General features: G+C 36.3%; 3 protein-coding genes across 8 annotated transcripts; 2 read left to right on the plus strand and 1 right to left on the minus strand.

Moving 5' to 3' along the window:
• Window positions 1–1,909: 1,909 nt before the first annotated feature.
• On the plus strand, window positions 1,910–4,529 carry LOC132708589 (alpha/beta hydrolase domain-containing protein 17B). The gene is made up of 3 exons (XM_060680992.1): window positions 1,910–2,689; window positions 2,743–2,875; window positions 2,945–4,529. The coding sequence occupies exons 1-3, from the start codon at window positions 2,046–2,048 to the stop codon at window positions 3,026–3,028; spliced, it is 861 nt and encodes a 286-aa protein (XP_060536975.1). The 5' UTR covers window positions 1,910–2,045; the 3' UTR covers window positions 3,029–4,529.
• Window positions 4,530–4,726: 197 nt separating this feature from the next.
• Window positions 4,727–15,923, minus strand: LOC132708588 (cullin-associated NEDD8-dissociated protein 1). 4 transcript variants are annotated; one of them, XM_060680987.1, is made up of 13 exons: window positions 15,823–15,923; window positions 15,625–15,672; window positions 15,128–15,297; window positions 14,860–15,073; window positions 14,508–14,800; window positions 14,288–14,450; window positions 13,771–14,237; window positions 13,406–13,715; window positions 8,121–9,007; window positions 6,742–7,387; window positions 5,369–5,612; window positions 5,168–5,314; window positions 4,727–5,099 (listed from the first exon to the last, which is right to left on the minus strand). In XM_060680987.1, exons 2-13 carry the CDS (start codon window positions 15,664–15,666, stop codon window positions 4,966–4,968), a joined length of 3,717 nt encoding a protein of 1,238 aa, XP_060536970.1. In that variant the 5' UTR covers window positions 15,667–15,672; window positions 15,823–15,923; the 3' UTR covers window positions 4,727–4,965. The 4 variants fall into 4 exon arrangements, with proteins under 4 accessions (XP_060536970.1, XP_060536971.1, XP_060536972.1 ...); XM_060680988.1 differs by having other exon boundaries at window positions 15,785–15,908; XM_060680989.1 differs by lacking the exon at window positions 15,625–15,672 and adding an exon at window positions 15,397–15,582 and having other exon boundaries at window positions 15,785–15,903.
• Window positions 15,924–16,262: 339 nt separating this feature from the next.
• On the plus strand, window positions 16,263–17,355 carry LOC132708590 (phosphatidylethanolamine-binding protein homolog F40A3.3-like). Of its 3 annotated transcripts, none has more exons than XM_060680994.1 (5): window positions 16,263–16,432; window positions 16,485–16,611; window positions 16,664–16,787; window positions 16,852–17,065; window positions 17,120–17,355. In XM_060680994.1, exons 2-5 carry the CDS (start codon window positions 16,492–16,494, stop codon window positions 17,256–17,258), a joined length of 597 nt encoding a protein of 198 aa, XP_060536977.1. In that variant the 5' UTR covers window positions 16,263–16,432; window positions 16,485–16,491; the 3' UTR covers window positions 17,259–17,355. The 3 variants fall into 3 exon arrangements, with proteins under 3 accessions (XP_060536977.1, XP_060536976.1, XP_060536978.1); XM_060680993.1 differs by having other exon boundaries at window positions 16,264–16,426; XM_060680995.1 differs by having other exon boundaries at window positions 16,271–16,432; window positions 16,541–16,611.
• Window positions 17,356–19,312: the final 1,957 nt, after the last annotated feature.

Raw genomic sequence — 19,312 nt, forward strand, 5'->3', positions numbered from 1 at the left:
CATGGCGATTTCCGAGAAGGTAACTACAAAGTCGATTAAATTAAAGAAAATTTACATGTTAAGAAAATCCAAAGTATTTATTTCACCAACCACTAGGATTGTACTTACTACCATCTCCGAAATGCCTAAGCCGTGCACCTTTATATAAAATATTACAAACTCTCAGCGCTGGAATTACAAATTTTCTTTTTCATAAAATTCTCCTAAAAATGTATTTCACATCATATTAAAATTTTGATCTAGTCTGCGGTATGAACATTTCTACTATATCTGAAAAATCCTGTTTAAGTTTCTTTGTCAATTAACAAAAAAACATCCGTGCAGTAAATTTGATCTAAACTGGAACTGTTCCGCTTAATCTAACGACTAATATGACAGCAGTTGACAGCCTTGTGAACATTAAATCCTGACTTTGAATAATCAGGTAAACGTTTTCACATAAATACTCACTAACATAATGCGCACCAAGAGATCGGGAACCTGGAAGACGCATGAGTTTCCTCACTTTGCAGAACTATTCTGCCAGGGTCTTGGGCATCAGTTGAATGAGTTTCTCGGGCATCAGTTGGATGAGGTTCCTGGGCGTCACTTGGGCCAGGTTCCTGCGCGTCACTTGGTCCAGATTCCTGGGCGTCACTTGGGCCAGATTCCTGGGCGTCACTTGGGCCAGGTTCCTGGGCGTCACTTGGGCCATGTTCCTGGGCGTCACTTGGGCCAGGTTCCTGGGCGTCACTTGGTCCAGGTTGCTGGGCATCAGTTGCGTTTATTTCCTGGGCAATAGTTGGGCCATCATTTTGCTCTGGTTGTCCTCTTTGGAATCCAAGCTGGCGGCTTCTCGCTGCCTCCCTGCCACGAGTTTTTCTGTCGAGTTTCTCTCTCAGAACTTGTACTGTTTGATTTTTTAATTTCTGCTTTCTCTTCAACTGCGCAGGACGGGGTCGCAGACGCCGTTGCGATTGCGGCCGCGGTTCCGGTTGCGATCGGAGTTGCGTCTGCGGCGGCGACGGAGGCAGCGACGTTGAACAGACAGGAGGCTCGACGTTTTCGGGGGTTTCATTGTTCTCGGCGGTTCTTTGCGATCTATTAGTAGGAAATCTGGGATTTTTGCCTCTTAATTCAATCGGATTCTTGGATTCATAATATTTACGCACATATTTGTACGAAACGAACTGTCTCACCTCGTGCTCGTTAAAAGCTACCAATATCTGGGATAACAAAAACTGTCTATTAATTTGACTAAGATAAATGAATTAAAAATTTACCTGGCCATTAGTATTTATCTGCTCAATTTTCGCTTTATAATACTGATTATTACCTTCCCAGAGCGCGAAAACCCATTGCCCGACCTCTAGTTGCGCTAAAGCCTCGTTTCTAGCTAACGTTTCGCTCGGTGCTTCGCCCTGTTCCATGTTCAATAAGGAAATAGTGACTTGATATTCAAATCCTAATTCACGTTGTCTTATTTTTCAGAATTCAATCTTTACGCGGTTTTTAAAAGTTTGAAGAAGGCGTTGGAAAGAGTGAGAGAACTAAACATTTTCTTCTTCTTTTAATACTGATCAAGAGTTCAATGTTCTAGAATCGATTCTACTTTTCTTTATTCAAAGCGGCAATTTTCCTAAAAAGTCAGTAATATTCTATCAACCATAAAACCATATTTTTTAAATTTAATTTCAAAGTATTGATCTCATAAATCAATATTTTATTTAGTTTTCACTTTACGCTTTAAATCAGGTTTTATACTTGAAACATTTACTTATGTTTAAAAACGTGCTGTGGAAGCGGTCGTAAAAGAACTATAGGTTGTTAAATGAAAAATTTTCCGAGTTTTTTGAGTTGGCCTTATGTGACTGTTAATTTAATCTTGGGAATCGGGCCTATTAGAAGTCGAAGAGGAAGAGAATGGATGCCAAAGACGTGCCTTTTAAAATGGCGTTGTCAACAATGAAATGTAATGTTTAGTTGTGAACTTTAGTAAATTTAATTTTGCCTGATTGGACACTGGTTTTGATTAAACATTTTGGGTTCTTCTTGTCCTTTAAAAAATGAACGGTTTAAGTTTTAGTGAATTTTGTTGTCTCTTTTGTTGTCCACCTTGCCCAAGCAGAATAGCAGCAAAACTAGCTTTTATACCTCCGGAGCCAACTTACGAATTTGTGTCCGATGAAAATGGAAAATGCGCTTTTGCACTGACAGAAAGGGCGGAATGGCAATTTTCGGAAAGAGAAAAAGAAAATATTGAAGTATTTTTTACAAGGACCACAAGAGGAAATAGAATTGCCTGTTTATTTGTGAGATGTAGTAACACAGCGCGATTTACTATATTATTTTCTCACGCCAATGCTGTTGATCTTGGACAAATGAGTAGTTTTTATTTGGGTTTGGGATCTAGAATAAACTGTAATATATTTAGTTATGATTACTCTGGTTATGGTGTGAGTGGAGGAAAACCATCTGAAAAAAATTTATATGCAGATATTGATGCTGCTTGGCAAGCCCTTAGGACCAGGTTTGGTATAAGTCCTGAAAACATAATACTTTATGGGCAAAGTATAGGAACTGTTCCTACTGTTGATTTGGCTGCAAGGTATGAAGTTGGAGCTGTGATATTGCATTCTCCTCTCATTTCTGGTATGAAAGTGGCCTTCCCCAAGACTAAAAGAACTTGGTTCTTTGACGCTTTTCCCAGGTAAATGTCATGTGATGGTTAAAAATGAGTATCTACCTGTTTATATATTTTAGTATTGATAAAGTTCCAAAGGTTGTATCCCCAACGCTAATAATTCATGGTACTGAAGATGAAGTGATAGATTTTTCTCATGGGCTTACTATTTTTGAAAAATGTCCTAAAGCTGTAGAGCCCTTATGGGTTGAGGTGGGTCACTGAATTAGAATAATCGTTAATTTTAGCATGGTGTAAAATGTTGTGGTTTCAATGTTACAGGGTGCAGGCCACAATGATGTGGAACTCTATCCAGTGTATTTAGAAAGACTTAAGCAATTTATAATGGTCGAATTGGATAACTGACAACTACTGAATGGTGAGGATGTTACTTTCAGCTCAGGAACTTCAAGTTCTGTTGGTGAAAAGTTGCTATAGCACGCAGCTGCAGGGACAGCTCAGAAAGGACTTGAATTGGACAAGAAGTTGTCACCCTCTGAGCTGTCTCCCTGCGAAAATATCAATACACCAACTAAAATAACTGATTTGGCAACAATTTGTCATAGTGTACCACCAGTGTGTCTCACAGTTTGTCACTGTTTATTACTAGAGACTACATGTTAGGAATGTTTTAGTGTAAATACTGTTTTCTGTGAACTGCAAATCAACATCTAGTTAATTGAAGACAATCTACAATTGGAATGCTCTGATACATTATAAAAAGGTGAATATATTTTTATAGTTTAAGTGGTCAAAAAATTGTTCAGGTACTCTCTAGATTACACAAGTTACTTAATGTACTTTTGGAAAAAGCAAGTATTTTCTTTGTGCTGTGTTAGTGCTTACTTTTATTTATATTTCAATACAATTATGTTTTACACAGGATATTGTTATAAAATTTACTTATAATTTAGTTTTAGTATTTATATAAGTAGATTAAAACTAATTGCGTCAACTTTATGAAAGGTCTCTTATCTTGGATTCCTGAGAATAAAAATATATTCATCTTGAGTTTGCAGATTTTAAAGTTCAAACCACCTACAAAAAAGACAAGATGGAGGATGATTTTGTGTTTTAAGTTGTGTACAAAATTTTGATGTGTAAAATGACCTGCTCGGAATAAGTTGTATATAAAAAAAAGGGCTGTATTACCGAGATGAGGCTCCACATTGTCCTGTTTCTCTTGTTTTCAATGTAAATATAATATGTAACTTTTTTGGTATACTATATTTTGCTTAAAAAGTCTCGAGATTTGATACAATTAACCAATTAATTATGTATCTAAACTAATAAAAATTGTTCAATAGGCATTTTTTATAAAAGATTCAGGGATATTGTATCATCAGTAATTGGTACTTTTCTATGAACCCTTTAAACATAATACAGCAGGGGATAGCTAATTAATGACCTGATGTCTTTTGTATTGTAAACGAATGGGCAAAAGAAATAGCGGTCCACTTTATCTTACCCTTTTTTCTATAGGGCAGCCGAGACACAATTCTGTGAACCTTAAGATGGCTCGAATTATTATAATGTACACTTGAAAATGGCAATAATATACTAATAAGACATTTCCTCTAAAGAGGGGTGTGTTGCTATTTCTTTCCCCCGTAAGAGTGAAAAACTTTGTTATTAGCTCCCAAGTGGCCAACTTAGTTTTTATTTGCGTTGCGATTGAAATTCGGCTTTGTTAATAATTAAACCATAAAAATGGCGTAATTGCTTTCGATATGCTAATTATTATGATGGCAAAGAATTTTACTTGTTTAAATTAAGTGATTATTTAAGAGCTCAATGTTAGGAAAATTTATTTGAAATTGTTTTCTTAGATATAATTTATACATATCACTTTTGCAGTGTATTCCGTTTAATTAAATCATTTTATATGGAAATTTTGTTACTTTTTTTTTTCAAAATATATTTCTTACTAATGATAAGTGTTTATTTATCGCCAGTCGATATAACCTGCAGAAAGAATTTTCTAAATCAATTAAAAATATAAATTCAGGGTGCGCAATTTACAAGTTGTGTTAGGCAAACCTCCTAGAACAAAACAAGTTTGTGTACCGTATTTTTAAATTTATTTAATGCAGAAAGTAATTGGCAGAAAAAAATTACACACCCATAATATTACAATGTTCACCAATTACTAACGTACTCCCTAAAGTTACAGTTTGATCAAAGACTTTACAACACATTTCAACTAATAATAATACCAAAAGATAAATTGAGTTCATAAGCGCAGAAAAACAAAAATTACGATCCTCAATAAAAACGTATTATCGAAATATATTAATCCGACTTCAACTTTGATCCATCATGAAATTATCACCGCCGTGTACCGTCGAAGAATCTTTCTGGATCGAGTCGAAAATCGGCTGCAGATCGGACGAATTTTTTATTTGATTGACGAACTCGTTCAGGTGGGGATTTTTATCTGGAAAAGCATCAAATACATAGTTGCATTGAAAGCAGAACATTCGAGCATGAAAGCAAAAGACTCACCTGCATCCGGAATGTTTAATAAGGCCGCAACTGCTCTCATAGCAGATCGTTTGAGTTCATCTTGTTTCTCGTATTCCTGCTTCACTGAATTCGCCTTCACTTTTAATGTCAGAGTAGTCCTTAGTGGCTCGATTAACCTGTCCAATCCTAAAACGCACTAATTTTATAGCAGCTCATGAATACTCGATTAATTCATTATACTTTGCAATACAAAGCCGGGACAAATCTGAGCCAATCTTGCCACCATCAAATAGGTCAACATTTTAATGTCATAATGATCTTTTAAACCGGACTCCACGTGATTTATAAAATTGAATATATCGATTTTATCGAGGCACGAATCTAAAAGAGTGTACATACACTCGAACGCGGCCTTCCTAATATCCAAACCGTCGTCCACCGTATGTTTGAAAGGTCCCATTTCAACCTCTCGAATTAATTCCCTCTAAAAATTCGGAACCGAAGAAAATATTTTATCCGAAATAACTAGGCTCTGTTTCTTAATACGAGCGAGTTCAAACTCATTATTGAACTGTAAAACTTAGTTGTCTTAACTGTACCATGATTGGCACGAATCCCGAGAGTGGCAGGCAGACGACCGGTAGCTGACCTAAACTCTTAGGCAAAGTTCGTTCTCAATGTGTTGAAAGCTCTTCGCGACCAAGGCTCAAGTTGTAAACTGGAACCCGGAGACAGACGGGCACCAACAACTGCCATGGTCAGTCCATTAAGAGGGACAGGATCAAGGATAACTTTTGCTTCCATGCAGCATACAAAGAGAGGATTTCTACAAGGAACAACTGGCTCTATGCGGGAGAAAATATTCTTGTGTCTGATGGGAGTCTGGTATATGGAAGGGTCCGAAACAGACACTGGAGCAGGAGCTGATGAACCTAACAGCTTTTTCTCCCAGACCCCTATCATTTATGCCAGTATATTCCAGGCACCCACGAGAACATCATCACATGGTACTCTGAAAACTCAAATTCATGTCCTAACTAGCTAGGCACCACTAGAGAACATCCCATTAGGAAAACTAGGAGTGCAATTCATTGAGCCCGAGGAACTATCCAAAATCCCCATTGAAGAAATATGGAACTTGCTCTAGAGAAAAGGGATGTTCTAGAGAAGGGGCGTTGGAGAGAGAATAAATTGCCATTGCGTCGAAGATGTGGGAGCCTGATAACATGCTACAAAACGCTGTAGAGCCTCTTATCATTCTGGGAACACAACGGATAAAATTTACAAATGAAGTTGCATTGTAAATAGTGGTTTTATTACAATTTATCTATTTTAATATCATTCTTAAATCCATATAAGTTAGAATAATTATTATATCAATTATCTGCGGATCCGTTGGAATATGCAGGTCTAAAAAACTGAAATATAGAACTTATCACCAACTATCATTGCAATTTATCTGAACTTTACGATATAACCTGTTATCCACCCTGTTCAATGATACCTGTCATTGCAGATTTACATTTTACTACTCTCTCGCATTAAGAAACATAGCATAACAAAATTATTTATGCAACATTTGCTATTTAGTTTGATTAATTAGAAATAGTCACCTTAATATTGGTCTCATTGTACAGTTGAGGCAAAATAGTGTCTAACAAGTCCCGAATAAGAGAAGGTTTATTGTGGGCGGCCGAATTAAATGCAACCAAGGCCACTCTTCTCACGTTTAGATCGGGATCCTGCAAGGTGTTTAGGAATTCCCCTATACATTGTCTCAATAGAGGATCGATTAACGCGGGCTGATCGGAAATGGTAAACTTGACAGCGGTAACCACTGTCGTTCTCATTAAAGGCGAAGGTGAGTTTAAAGATCTTTTTAACTTGGGCAATAAGTTGGCTGGATCAATCAAAGTGAGTTTCCCAAGGCACTCGGCCACTACATTTCTCGTCCCTTCCTCCTGACATTCGCAATGACCATATAGAGGGGGCCATATGTCAGGAACAAAGGGTAACAATTGCTGTACCCCCTCTTTGCTCTGGGACAAGCAAGTGATCACTTCTTTCACTGAATGGAGAAGTAAATATTGTTTCCTCGGTTGTTCCTGACTCGCTTTTAAAATAAACGGCAAATATTGTTGCAAATTTCCAATGCATATACTGCCCAGCGCATAACTTGCAGCAGATTTTACCTCTTCCGATACGGCAGAAAACGAATTGAGGATCACTTGTTTCAGATTCGGAACTGACGTTAAGTTGCTAAAACCACAAAGGCATATATATGGTGTTTATATTTTTCAGGTTAAAATACCGTCACAACACCGTCTATATAGAAGTCAAGTACTGGCAAGATCTCTCTTAGATTACAAGGTTGTATTGTATCAAAATCAAACTGGAGAAGGTGGAATACTATATTATGCAACAAGTGCGGTAAACGGCATTTGAGTCACGAGTTTATTTGGTACGAACGAAGCGAGTGTATAATAAATGCTCGACTTACAAAGTTTAGCAAACGTGTTGTATACTACATTTTTCTACGACCGTTAGTTTTTGAGTACATTTTTACAAAAATACATTCAAATTACAACAAAATTACAAAAATACATTCAATTCAATCCGTGCGGTAAAATCCCCGAAATGTCAGAGAGGCTCGGTTCACCGGGACCAATAACTCACGTGGTAAAGTGAAGCTTCCCGCAAGCTAAGTCGGTGTATAATTAGGTATTTTACAGAAAGGAGTAGAAAAAGTGCTTTAATGTCATCTTTGAACTAACACTGACGCCGTAAGGTGAGCAAAAATATCGAAGCCATAGATGTGCTTTAGTTCTTTTATTGAAAAAACTTAAGCCTGTTCATAGATTAATGACAATTTACTTAAATTTGGTTAGTTAGTAGAGGAGCTACTTTATGACAGAATCCCTTGCCTCCGCCAGTTTGAGCCAGTGAGCGAATTTAAGAGGGATCCCAATTCTTGTATTAGGCCCATACGTACATTTCTCGACCGATTTCTCCAACTACCAGCAAAGCAAATATCTGTTGGGAATCGGAAGTAGCATTTTGTATCTCGTTGATAAATTGAGGTACCACTGGGAGAGCGTGAGCATGACAAGTGACGGTTATAGCAGCCACACACTTAGCGAGAGAGTAAAAGGCCTGTTTGTGTAATGTTGGACCTTGGCTGACTGATAAGTTTGACACGGGCATCAACAGAAGTCTCAGCAAGGAGTCATACGAAAGACCGGGGAGATTGCACTTCACCAGAGACTTAAAGAAATCCAGCATCGATTGCAACGCGGTGCCCTGGAGCAAAGGCGACTTAACAAGGACGAGGATTTGAGGAATAATTGTATTATTGATATCCTGCAGTGCCTTAGGGTGTTGAGTGGCGATGGATTTCAATATGATTAACGTCCACTGTGCAATATGCAAATCGCTTTCGTCTAATAGTGGAGGTATTTCCACTATGATGTGCTGAAGGAGATGCACATTAAGTTTCTTGTGATAATTTTGAATTAGACAATCGATGAGCTGCAAAGTGCTCAATTTGAGGGCTCTCTGATTCTTCCTAAGGAACAGTCCCAGTATGGGCATCGCCTCTGGTAAAATGGGTAAGTCGATACTTAAAGGTGAACCCGCAATCTTTTTTAAAGCTTTTACGGTAGTTAGCCTAGTGATTTCGTTACGAAGTCGATCCAAAAATAACGGTAGACAATATGGCAGTTCGCTTTTGAGTTGATCTCCCAAATTGCAAATCACTTGGCCCATTGTCGAAATCGCCTTTTCCTTCACCTCCTGATCAATATCGGAGGCTTTCAATCGGACCAAAGTACAACTATAAATATCTCTTGTGAAAGGGGTAAAGTCAAATCCCGTGTGAATCTGCAAGAAAATCGGCGCTTTAGGGCGAGGTCATAGAAAGTTCCTGATTTTAATTATAAATTTTATTTAAATGTAAATCATAGGATAGGATTGCTGTATTTAGAGTGTCACTTAATACAGTGTGTTTTTCACTTCAAAATGTATACACTAAACGTGATACCTTTTCAGATACAGGATGATAAAGTTTTTAAAAATCGACTACAGATATTTTAGATTACTTTTTACAAAACTTTTGAATTCTTGTGTCGGTTGTTGTTGAGTCGAACTTGCTAACGTTTCGTTATCTTCCAAGCTTAACTGAAACTGACTCGCATTTTAGTCTGGTGACAGGTAGAGACCTGAGTCACCGTTAAGAATGCAACTGCTGCACTGTGGGCCCCATGCATAAACTAAGTTGCAATAAATCATTATTAAAAATGCAAAATTTGTCAATGTTGTTAAATTAAGAACATACTGAAACATGTGAAAATAGTATCGCTTTCTAAAAATACTTTACGAAGAATTTTTTATAAAGGCACAATATCAGATGTTTAAAAGAAAGTCTATTTTTATTGCAATCGCTTCAATAAAATAACGAAGTTTTCGTACTTTTTAAATGGCTTAGTAGGATTTGAAAACAAATGTCGCTTTAAGTATTTGACAACTGATGTCAGTCCTGTTAATTAGTTTAGACCTGTGCATGCAATGTAGAATGTTTGTGTTTTTTCTGCGATTTGACAAGAAGTGACGAGGTAAGTACCATTAATATTTAATTTTTCAAATTCTATAGAGTAAAAAAATATAAAGGAGTGCCAAGCAAAAATATACATTTTTTATTAGGCAAGGGTGTAAATTACTAAAAACTGTTAGCCATAAATGTCGCAAATAATCGCAAAACTCATGCCAGTTAAAAATGTCAATGAGTGATAAAAATTTTAACAATTAATGTGCTCTTAAAGTTGTTTATCGCATGTATTGCTTGCCCAATGAGCCAATTATAATGCATTATTTTTGTACATATTGTTTTTATTTTATACACACGTTTAAACTCAAAATTGCAAGACTATTTTTGTTTTTTCGTTTTTAGAAATGTACGAAATATCGATAAAAACGTTGTTTCAATTCTGGAGTGTCTAGTAAGAAAAACCTTGTAGAAGAAATATTTAAATTGGTTGTAAAACATTTTAACCTTAATAATGAGAATGTTCCGACCAATACACAAAAACAGTGGAAATTATTTCAGATATTTGTAACAAAATAAATACAAGATGGAGGAAGTGCGGCAAAAGATCTGATCGATTTTTACTAAAGTCTGATGAGTGGTTGCAGAATGGCTCTATTTGTTTTGCTAGGGCCCCAACAGAAGATTTCTTTGAAGAAAAAGTACAAAAAATCCTGGGTCGCCCACTTTAGCCCTTTAACCAAGTTCTTCATAGATCAAAGAAAAAAAAAGTTGAGCACTTACTAAGAGCCAGTACGGAAGAAATTACATTTGCTGCTCAAATTGCTTTAAGAAATGATGGGAAAAAAGATGCAGCTAATCTAGTCAAAGAAATCAGTGCTGGATCATACCGCCAAACGTCTAGTAAATGTACTTCAATAGCACGCATCAATGTTGGATTTACAAATATTAGACGTTGTTTTAGTCACTAAGTATGGATGTGATGGAAGCTCTGGGCACAGTAGATATAAGCAGAAATTTAAAGGCGAAGAAGTTAATGATGAATATTTATTTGTATATTCTCTAGTGCCAATCAAACTTAATCCAATAAAGGACAAAAATATTCTTCTATGGCAAAAAGATCACCCATCTTCCACCACACTTTGTAGGCCTGTAAAATTCTTATTTTCTAAAGAAACTACCGAAATGGTTAGTGACGAGACTAAACAAATACAGTCGCAAATAAATTAAAACAGACAGTTATTATTTTGGCAAATAATGTTCAAATAAATATTCATCATGAGCTTCACTTAACAATGGTAGATGAAAAACTGTGCAATATTCTAACCAATACAAAATCATGACAAACCTGTTTATATCTGTGGCGCAACTCCAAAAAATATTAATATAAAGCCCAACAATACACAAAATAAATATAAAAATTATGAATTTGGCCTGACTATGTTACATGCGCGAATAAGATGCTTTGAATGTTTACTTCACATAGGTTACAAGTTAAATCACAAAAAATGGCAGCACAAAAGTAAAGAACAACAAGAGGAAGTTAAAATTAGGAAACAAGAGATTCAAAAAAGATTTAGAAATGAAATGCCTTTAGACGTAGATAAGCCAAAACCTGGATTCGGGTCCAGTAATGGAAATACCGCCAGAGCCTTTTTTAATTTTCCAGAAAAAAGTTCAGATATAACAGGAGTCAGTAGAACATTAATCGAACAATTTGGTGTGATATTGGACACAGTTTGCTCGGGGTATAATATAGATCTTGTAAAATTTGAAGAGTACTGTAATAAAACTGCAGACCTGTATTTAAGTCTTTACTCGTGGTATTATATGCCCATAGCCGTCCACAAACTGCTGCACCATTCCACAGATATTATTAAACATTGTGTTGTGCCTATTGGGCAGCTCTCTGAGGAGGCCCAAGATGCACGTCACAAAGATTGTCGGCGATATCGCGAGCATCACACCCAAAAAAAAAATCGCGCATTGCCACGAATAAAGACTTGATGCGAATGTTATTAGTGTCCTCTGACCCCGTTATAGCCAGTAAAACTGTAAGATCAAAAAAAAAACACTGTCACCTGACATATTGGCTCTACTTAAAAGCCCAGAATTTCCATGCCTTACAAAAAATGACTATTTTTCGGAGACCTCCGAAGATGACTTTGAGTGTATGGGTAGTGAGTCTGACAGCGAGAATGACTAAAATTATAATTTACCTAGTGGGTTTCAGGGTTAAAAAAAGTATGTTAAGTAGAAAACATCTCTGCCAAAAGTTTATTTATAAGCCAATTCTAAGGATTTTTCTTATTCTTTAAGTTTTTTGTGTTTAGTATGATCTCTTGCTTGCTGTGTTGTTTTAATAAAATAGTTATATTTTCAATAAGTTAATTTAATTTAGGTAAATAGTTCAAATATTTGGCATTTGTTAGCTAGTATGTTTTCTGTTTCCTTAAATACAGTTAAATTGCAAAATGTCTCCAATTTTTTTATTCTAGTTTTGGTATATCTGGCAATGTATAGCAATGTATAGCACCAAATAATAAAAAAATTTAAGGTCTTTAAGTTACTAGAAAATAATCGAATTAATGCAACCTAGTTTGGGCAATGGGCCAACAGTGTGCTGATGGTTTATTTGTCTGAGTCTTTCATGTTCTTCGAGAATAGTTGATATTTTTCGTCCGGTCTCTTATTCTTTGCCGCATACACATGGAACTCCTGGCATCTCAAATGGAATTTTGTCTTTGATGGATCGAAAATGTTGAGAGATTTTTGGTTAGTTTGGATTTTTCGTTGGTACAAGAATTTTCAGTGCTATTGGAAAGTTGTGGTGAAGTGTATTTTGTGATGGAACGCTGAATATCTTTAATGTGGAAATTGTTATAGAGAAGAGCAAAGGTAAGTTGTTTTAATTCTGGGTTCTGTGACATGGGCTGAGATGGTTTTACGGCTCGGTAAATAAGTTATTGATAACCGATTATTTTTGGGGCGGATGGTAATGTGACATTGCATTAAACTATCCATCTGTGTAGGTAAGGTTTCTGTAAACACAATGTTAGGTCTGAGTTTACAGTATTCCGTGCATATGCGGCAAAGAATACATTGGAAAGACCGGACGAAAAATATCAACTATTCTTAAAGAACATGAAAGAGCCTTAAGACTAAGACAAATAGTCATCAGCAGTTGCCGAACACAATCACGAAACTGAACATAAAATTTTATTCGATAAAACTGAAATTCTTGCATGTAATCAATTCTTCTATCAACAAAAAATCCGAGATCTATAGAAATCTATAAACAACCTAACAATCTTAACCGCGACACAGGTCATCTGTACCTGTTACCAGAGTAAAATGCGAGTCACCAACATGGGAATCAGTCATCCGAGACGATGATTATGTCCCTCATTTAGCCCCGCCCCCTCAAAAGATATATAAGCAGGTACAGAATAAAATGTAAGCCAGTTTCAGTTAAGCTCACAAGAAGCCAACAGGATGATTGGCGAAACGTTAGCAACTTTGACTCAACAAATAGTATTACAGTAGAATGAAAAAATAAAGTAATCAAATTCCCTTAGGAATGACAGTTTTCAAAATTGATTTTACTGATTTATTAAGAACATTGAACAGGACTAACATGCGCAGTATGAATTCTATAGAATAGACTTGTAGCAGAATTGAGAATTTAACCAAAATAAAACTACAAATATTATTTGATCAATTAAAGCGCCACTCACCTGCATGGGCCTAATAACTTTAACTAACTCTTGCAAAACGTTTAATGCCTCTGCGGTGATTTTGTAAAAGCTATCCCCCACCGCGACTATGACTGGATGCAACAGGGTTGCTATATGGGGATGAAATACCGTTGGTGGGTGGGTAGTTAAAAGGCAATAAATAAAGGACAAGGAGTCTATTTTCATATTGCTACTGGCATTCTTTTCGCTAAGCGAATACAATATTCCTGGTATCAGATCGCCTATATAGGTGGCCAGTGCTCCAGGAAGTACCGCACACAATTCTTTAAGCAAGCAGAAACAATCTTGCCTATAAAGAGGTATTTGTACTAAAGGTTTGACCGAGTGTGGCAAATGTTATTTACCTGGTTTTTGTACTTTTTTCCTTCATTTGGGGCTGGATCCCCTTAACGAGCAATGCAATCTGTAACTGCAATAAAGTCACCGGGGTCTCCTCATCCTCGTCCATTGCCATGGTATTTGGGTCCATATTATTTACGATAACGGTTGACTTGGTCTGTTTCAGCAAAGCTACATAGGCATGAAAAATATCCGATTTTACGTTTTCTTCCCTTTCCTTAAATCTTGCTATCAATGCGGGTGAAAGAACTTTGTAAAACTCGGGCAATAGTTCATGCCTAGTAGTGATTATGGCTTCCAAACATTTTGCTGCCGATCTACGAACTTTCCAGCTCATGTCATCGTCATCACTGTACTCATCATTTTCTTCATCATCTTCCTCGTCTTCTTCCTCATTGTCACCATTGCCTTCGTCTTCATCGTAATTATAGTTAGGATCATAAGTCATATATTTTAAACAAAGTTCTGTTATCTAAAATTTACCAAGTGATTGCTCTGGAGTGAATTACTGAATGAAATTACTTTTGGTATATTGGGTGTAATTTCCTTGGGACATCTGTTAATAAAACTTTCAAAAGCTTGTAAACAGAATTCTCTAAGTTCTTCATCATCAATGTCACATCTTTCCAAAATTATTGGGACAAATTTCTCTATATGTTCTCCAAATTTATGCCCAGACTGTCGACTACAAAAGCCAAAGTCAAGAAAAATGTTGCCCTATTCCACCTATATTTTGACTTACCACACAGATGCTACGCATTGTACATATGTACGCGTTTGGGAGTTTGCCTTATTGGCATTTAACCCTTCATATAAATGATCAATAAGTTTATTATACAATGCATTATTACAAGATAAAACGAGGTGACTCAATGCGCAGATTGTACGCTTTCTCACAGCTTGACGCTGAGATTCTAACTGGGGAAGAAGGGCTGTTAAAATTGACTGATGAAAAGATTGTAGCAATGGGCCAAAGCGTAAAAGCAAATCAGCTATTATGTCTAGAGCTTCTAGTTGAACAGACACATCTTCTTGCTTGAAAAACAATCACATTCCTTACAAATTCTGATATTAAAATAGGTAGGTTAACTTACCCGTTCTATCGCAGTAGTAAGTCTTCCTGTGATTCTTTTACAAATTGCTCCAGACATACCTCCTAATGTTTGTGGTAATTCAGCAATAACAGTCTTTAACCCAATACTAGATATATCTCTTAATTGTTCCTTATCAGATACCATATTTGCACAAAGAGCTTCCACAATTGTATCCACTTGATATTCCTTAACCTTATTAACCAAAGGTCCCAAACTAAAACTCATTCCAAATTACATAATTACACAGAAAATAGAAAGGAATACTAGCCATTTAACAGCCAAATTTTGAACTTCACCATTCTTATCTTCCAAAAGTTTTAATAACATTCTGACAACTTTTCGCTCAGAATCATCATCTAGTTTAATACTATCTTTTTGTAATTCTGTCATTAAATCATTGGTGGCCATAAATCTGAAGTCTTTATCATTTGATTGCATCTAGAAAAAAAATAATAGCAATATAAAGTTTCAATCTTGCGAGTTTAACGGAAAAAGCGGTAACAAAAAAAAAGTGTAGTAGGTACTCCAATGAATTACCAGCCCCATAACTCGGTCCTTATTACTATCAGGTGCTAGTCAATTTAGTTTTGCTTTCAAGGTGTACTCTTATCACTTCGAATATAACTAGATTTACTTGTTATATATGTGGAAGTATATGTACAGAAGCCGAGAGTGTTTGAGAAGTTTGTTCTTTCAAAGTCTTCAATTGAAAGCAAACCTTAACTGAAATTAAAAAAAAAGCGTAGTTCCATTTCATCAACCAACCTTTTCCAATAAATTGGCAATTTGATATGATACGCTAGCCATGATCAACTGGAAAACACAATATCGTAAAAAAAGGTATAAAGTGAGAGAATTAAGGAATCGCAATTTTTAGGTTAAATACAAATTATGAATTATCATGTTTTGATCTCGTTGTTTTTACCAAGCATCCAGGTTCTTGAAATATAAGAAATAACGTACGCAAATCTACAAAGTTAACAAATAGAACGAGTATAATTCATCCGGGTTTAAGAATAAATAAGATACACCACAGATACACCACATATAAATGTACACCAACAAACGTCACCAGCCTCATTCAATTCAAAGATGTGTTTTACTAATCCTGTTGGGCAAGTATGCTGTGATCATTCGCCCATTGCCGACTTCCTTCGAGGATTTACACCGTTTTCATTCGACGATGCGTTTTACTAATTCTGTTCGTTTTTTTTTTATTACTTCTAATGCTTGCCAATCCTAAGGTCACTGAGTAGGCGGATAAAATAGCTTGGCCTTTTAATTGTGTTTTATGGTTTGTAATGAAATACATTTTGCGCAAAAGGCAACTTTGTAGTAGAGAACAATGTAACTAATATCGAATCTTTCGATTGTCGCAAGTAGTGCATTACACATTGGCAGGCTGCCGGAATTTTAAAAGAAACTGACGGCTCTTGATTGCTGTTTCTGGAAATGAGCCATATAACGAAAGAAGATGGTAAACGCGTTAACCCCCGGTTCATGTTCTAGAAATTGTATTTTGATTTTTTTTGCTGTCAGTTGTGTCGGTGTGTTGGTTTTCATCTCCGTAAGGGTATGATAATAGCTTTTTATTATCATTTATTATTTGTGTAACCGAATTTAAGGATTAAAATGCGTGCTATTCACCGACCGGTATTTATATCTCGGTTCTTTTCTTCAGTTGCCAAAAGTATGGAAAAGCACGGCGTTGTCCCCGACGTTATTGACGTAGCACCAGACCAAATTGCTGAGGTTGGCTAATATATTTTTTAAAATCTGTTGCTATAGTTCACAACTTTCGCAGGTAAAATTTCCAAGCGGCGCCAAGGTAGAACTGGGCAATGAATTAACACCGACACAAGTTAAAGATGAACCATCAATCCAGTGGCAAGCTGATAAAAGTGCATTTTACACTATAGTTAAAACAGGTAAGTATGCCATAAGTTCAGATGATTCAAAATTCATGTGGACTATGATTTTTGGGATTTTCAGATCCTGATGCTCCAAGCCGTAAAGAACCAATATATCGTGAATGGCATCATTGGTTGGTCGGTAATGTCCCTGGCAATGATATATCCAAAGGTGAAGTTTTGTCTGCTTATGTTGGAGCCGGTCCACCACAGGGAACAGGATTACATAGATATGTGTTCTTAGTGTATAAGCAAACAGGACAACTAACTTTTAATGAGCCTCGTTTAACTAATAAGTAAGTTAAGGATTAAACAAAACCTTTAATTTTTTAAAATGTCAAAAATTCCAGGTCAGGAGAGAAAAGAGGGTGCTTTTCTATCAGGAAATTTTCTGAGAAGTATAATCTGGGTCAACCGATCGCTGGGAATTTATACCAAGCCCAATGGGATGATTATGTTCCGATTCTGTACAAACAATTGGGAGAGTAGTTTTGAATTAAGCTCGTTACATATTCTCTAGAATTATATTTTAAACTCATATTATTGTTATTGGAATGAAATAAAACTGGCCCTTCTTTGAGTTTTCCATCTCCTTTTATTCTATAAATATATGTTTTGAAAATAAGATTACAGAAATGAAAACTAATCCACACCTAAAGAATAAATGCTTCCGCAGCCACCACGTGTCTAAAAAATTGTTATGTTCACTTTGTATAATTATACCGAAGGTGTAATAATGCTTCTAAAGTTCCTAAAAACAAACTGCGAAAATGATGCTTCCAAGCAAATCCTTATTAACTCAAATTATCTCAATTATTTTCTAAAACAGGACGAATCTAACAAGATTGGAGCAGTGTTATATTAAATTCTTCTCGTAGTTATTATTTTTAGATTAATATCAAAAACTAAAAAAATATCGTCAAAACATATTGCTGTGTATTCTCAAACTATTCAAGAAATTTCCAATAGGTGTTCGTTTGCTGCGCACTCACTCGCGCATTTTTGTATACGTATTTTCAAATTGTTACTAAGGATTCCGTCATTAATTTTTATTTAAACTGCTTTGTGAACGTGCTCGAATACATCGATATTTTTCAAAGCACTCAAAAGCGTAATCGCTTTTAAAGGAACCAATTAAAAACGTTCAAACAAAATAGGGCTCCTTTTGTTATTTTTTCAATGTGAGGATTAGGCTTCCGCGTTGTACTGAGCCGCACGAATTTCGTGAGAGTATTTAAAAATGTTGTGCTTTTATATTGGAAATAATATACAGAAATATATTTTTACAGTTTTACTTGGGGCTGCTTATGCTTTTTTTGTTTTTTATATCGTACTTTAATGGAAAATTGGGGCCGTAGAAACAGTAACACTCGTTAAGCCGAACGGTTATTATTGCAAACCCATCGAATAAATTGAATGTTGAGCTGTGAACAGAAGTGACACGTGTTATACGTATTCTGCTCACGTGGCGTGCGCTTTTGAGCCTCTAACCCTCGAGTAGGTCTGTTCGGTAAGATTTAGTGTTACCATATATAAGCAACAAATTGGCAAAACCCTGGGGATTTTGTGGACAGGAAAAATTGGGGCGAAGGCTTTATTAATTAAAGAAAATTATGCGAAAAATTAGGAGCGAGATAGAACGTGTGAAGCTTATTAGCCCTAAAAACTATTCCTGCAAAATTACGGCCGAATAAGCCAATTTTGTGACGGTATCGTAACAATATTAGCGGTAATTGAAAATAAAGCGCAGCATGCGTGACACAGTGACGTGTCAGTTCATTTACCAAACACGCTCGGCCAGGCGTGCAGGCGGCAGCAATAAGGGCGGCACTAACACCGTCCCTCGGGAGCCGCCACTGCGACCGCGGCCCGCTGGACCTCTGGATCGTCGCTGCCTGATGCATTATTCATTCAACATTCAATTATTCCTCAGATTGGGACTAACAGTGTCTGCCTTATTATTTCGACCACATCAAATATTTCCCAAGGTGTTTTAAGCATAAAATTGGACCGGCTATCTCCCGATTCACCTTCTTAAAAGAGTAAATACGTATATCGGAAGGCGACTTCTTAGTTTCGAGAATCTTTTAAAAAGGAAATAAAAAAAACGAATTTTTCTTGATATTTCTTTGTAAATCAGTAACATGGTATACGTACCGCGACTAGCCCTGTATATGTATATGCGTTATTGTCATGTAAAAAACATTAAAATCGATTCCTAAATGTACTACGTAAAAAACAGCGGGAAGTGTGTCGGATTGTTCAGGCTCCGGCCCGGTGGTTTTTTCAATTATAAACTCTATTTGGCTTAGCACAGATTGTTGTGTAATCAGTTTAGCTCGTTACGGAACGTAGGCACTCGACAGTGAACCACATCGAGGAACAAACTAACTAAAAGCAACCTAAACCTTAACTGGAGTAGAATGATTGCATTTCGGAATCTCAGACCGAATCCCTCCTCGTATTGTTACCGTCCTACCTCACAAATATTATTCATTTTCTGATTTCCTTTTCCCACCCCCTTCGTTTTATTCCGCTGCTGA

Source organism: Cylas formicarius, unplaced genomic scaffold (assembly GCF_029955315.1).
Source record: "Cylas formicarius isolate icCylForm1 unplaced genomic scaffold, icCylForm1.1 PGA_scaffold_12__32_contigs__length_19106922, whole genome shotgun sequence".
In the NCBI taxonomy this organism is placed as follows: Eukaryota; Metazoa; Arthropoda; class Insecta; order Coleoptera; family Brentidae; genus Cylas; species Cylas formicarius.

Coding starts and splice junctions, on each gene's coding strand:
- LOC132708589 (XM_060680992.1), top strand. CDS start 2,046: ATGAACGGTTTAAGTTTTAGTGAATTTTGTTGTCTCTTTTGTTGTCCA. Junction 2,690..2,742: donor TTCTTTGACGCTTTTCCCAG/GTAAATGTCATG, acceptor TATATATTTTAG/TATTGATAAAGTTCCAAAGG. Junction 2,876..2,944: donor TAGAGCCCTTATGGGTTGAG/GTGGGTCACTGA, acceptor TCAATGTTACAG/GGTGCAGGCCACAATGATGT.
- LOC132708588 (XM_060680987.1), bottom strand. CDS start 15,666: ATGGCTAGCGTATCATATCAAATTGCCAATTTATTGGAAAAG. Junction 7,388..8,120: donor GGAGAAATCGGTCGAGAAAT/GTACGTATGGGC, acceptor TTGTGGTTTTAG/CAACTTAACGTCAGTTCCGA. Junction 5,613..6,741: donor ACAATGAGACCAATATTAAG/GTGACTATTTCT, acceptor CCGAATTTTTAG/AGGGAATTAATTCGAGAGGT.
- LOC132708590 (XM_060680994.1), top strand. CDS start 16,492: ATGCGTGCTATTCACCGACCGGTATTTATATCTCGGTTCTTTTCTTCA. Junction 16,788..16,851: donor TTACACTATAGTTAAAACAG/GTAAGTATGCCA, acceptor TGGGATTTTCAG/ATCCTGATGCTCCAAGCCGT. Junction 17,066..17,119: donor GAGCCTCGTTTAACTAATAA/GTAAGTTAAGGA, acceptor CAAAAATTCCAG/GTCAGGAGAGAAAAGAGGGT.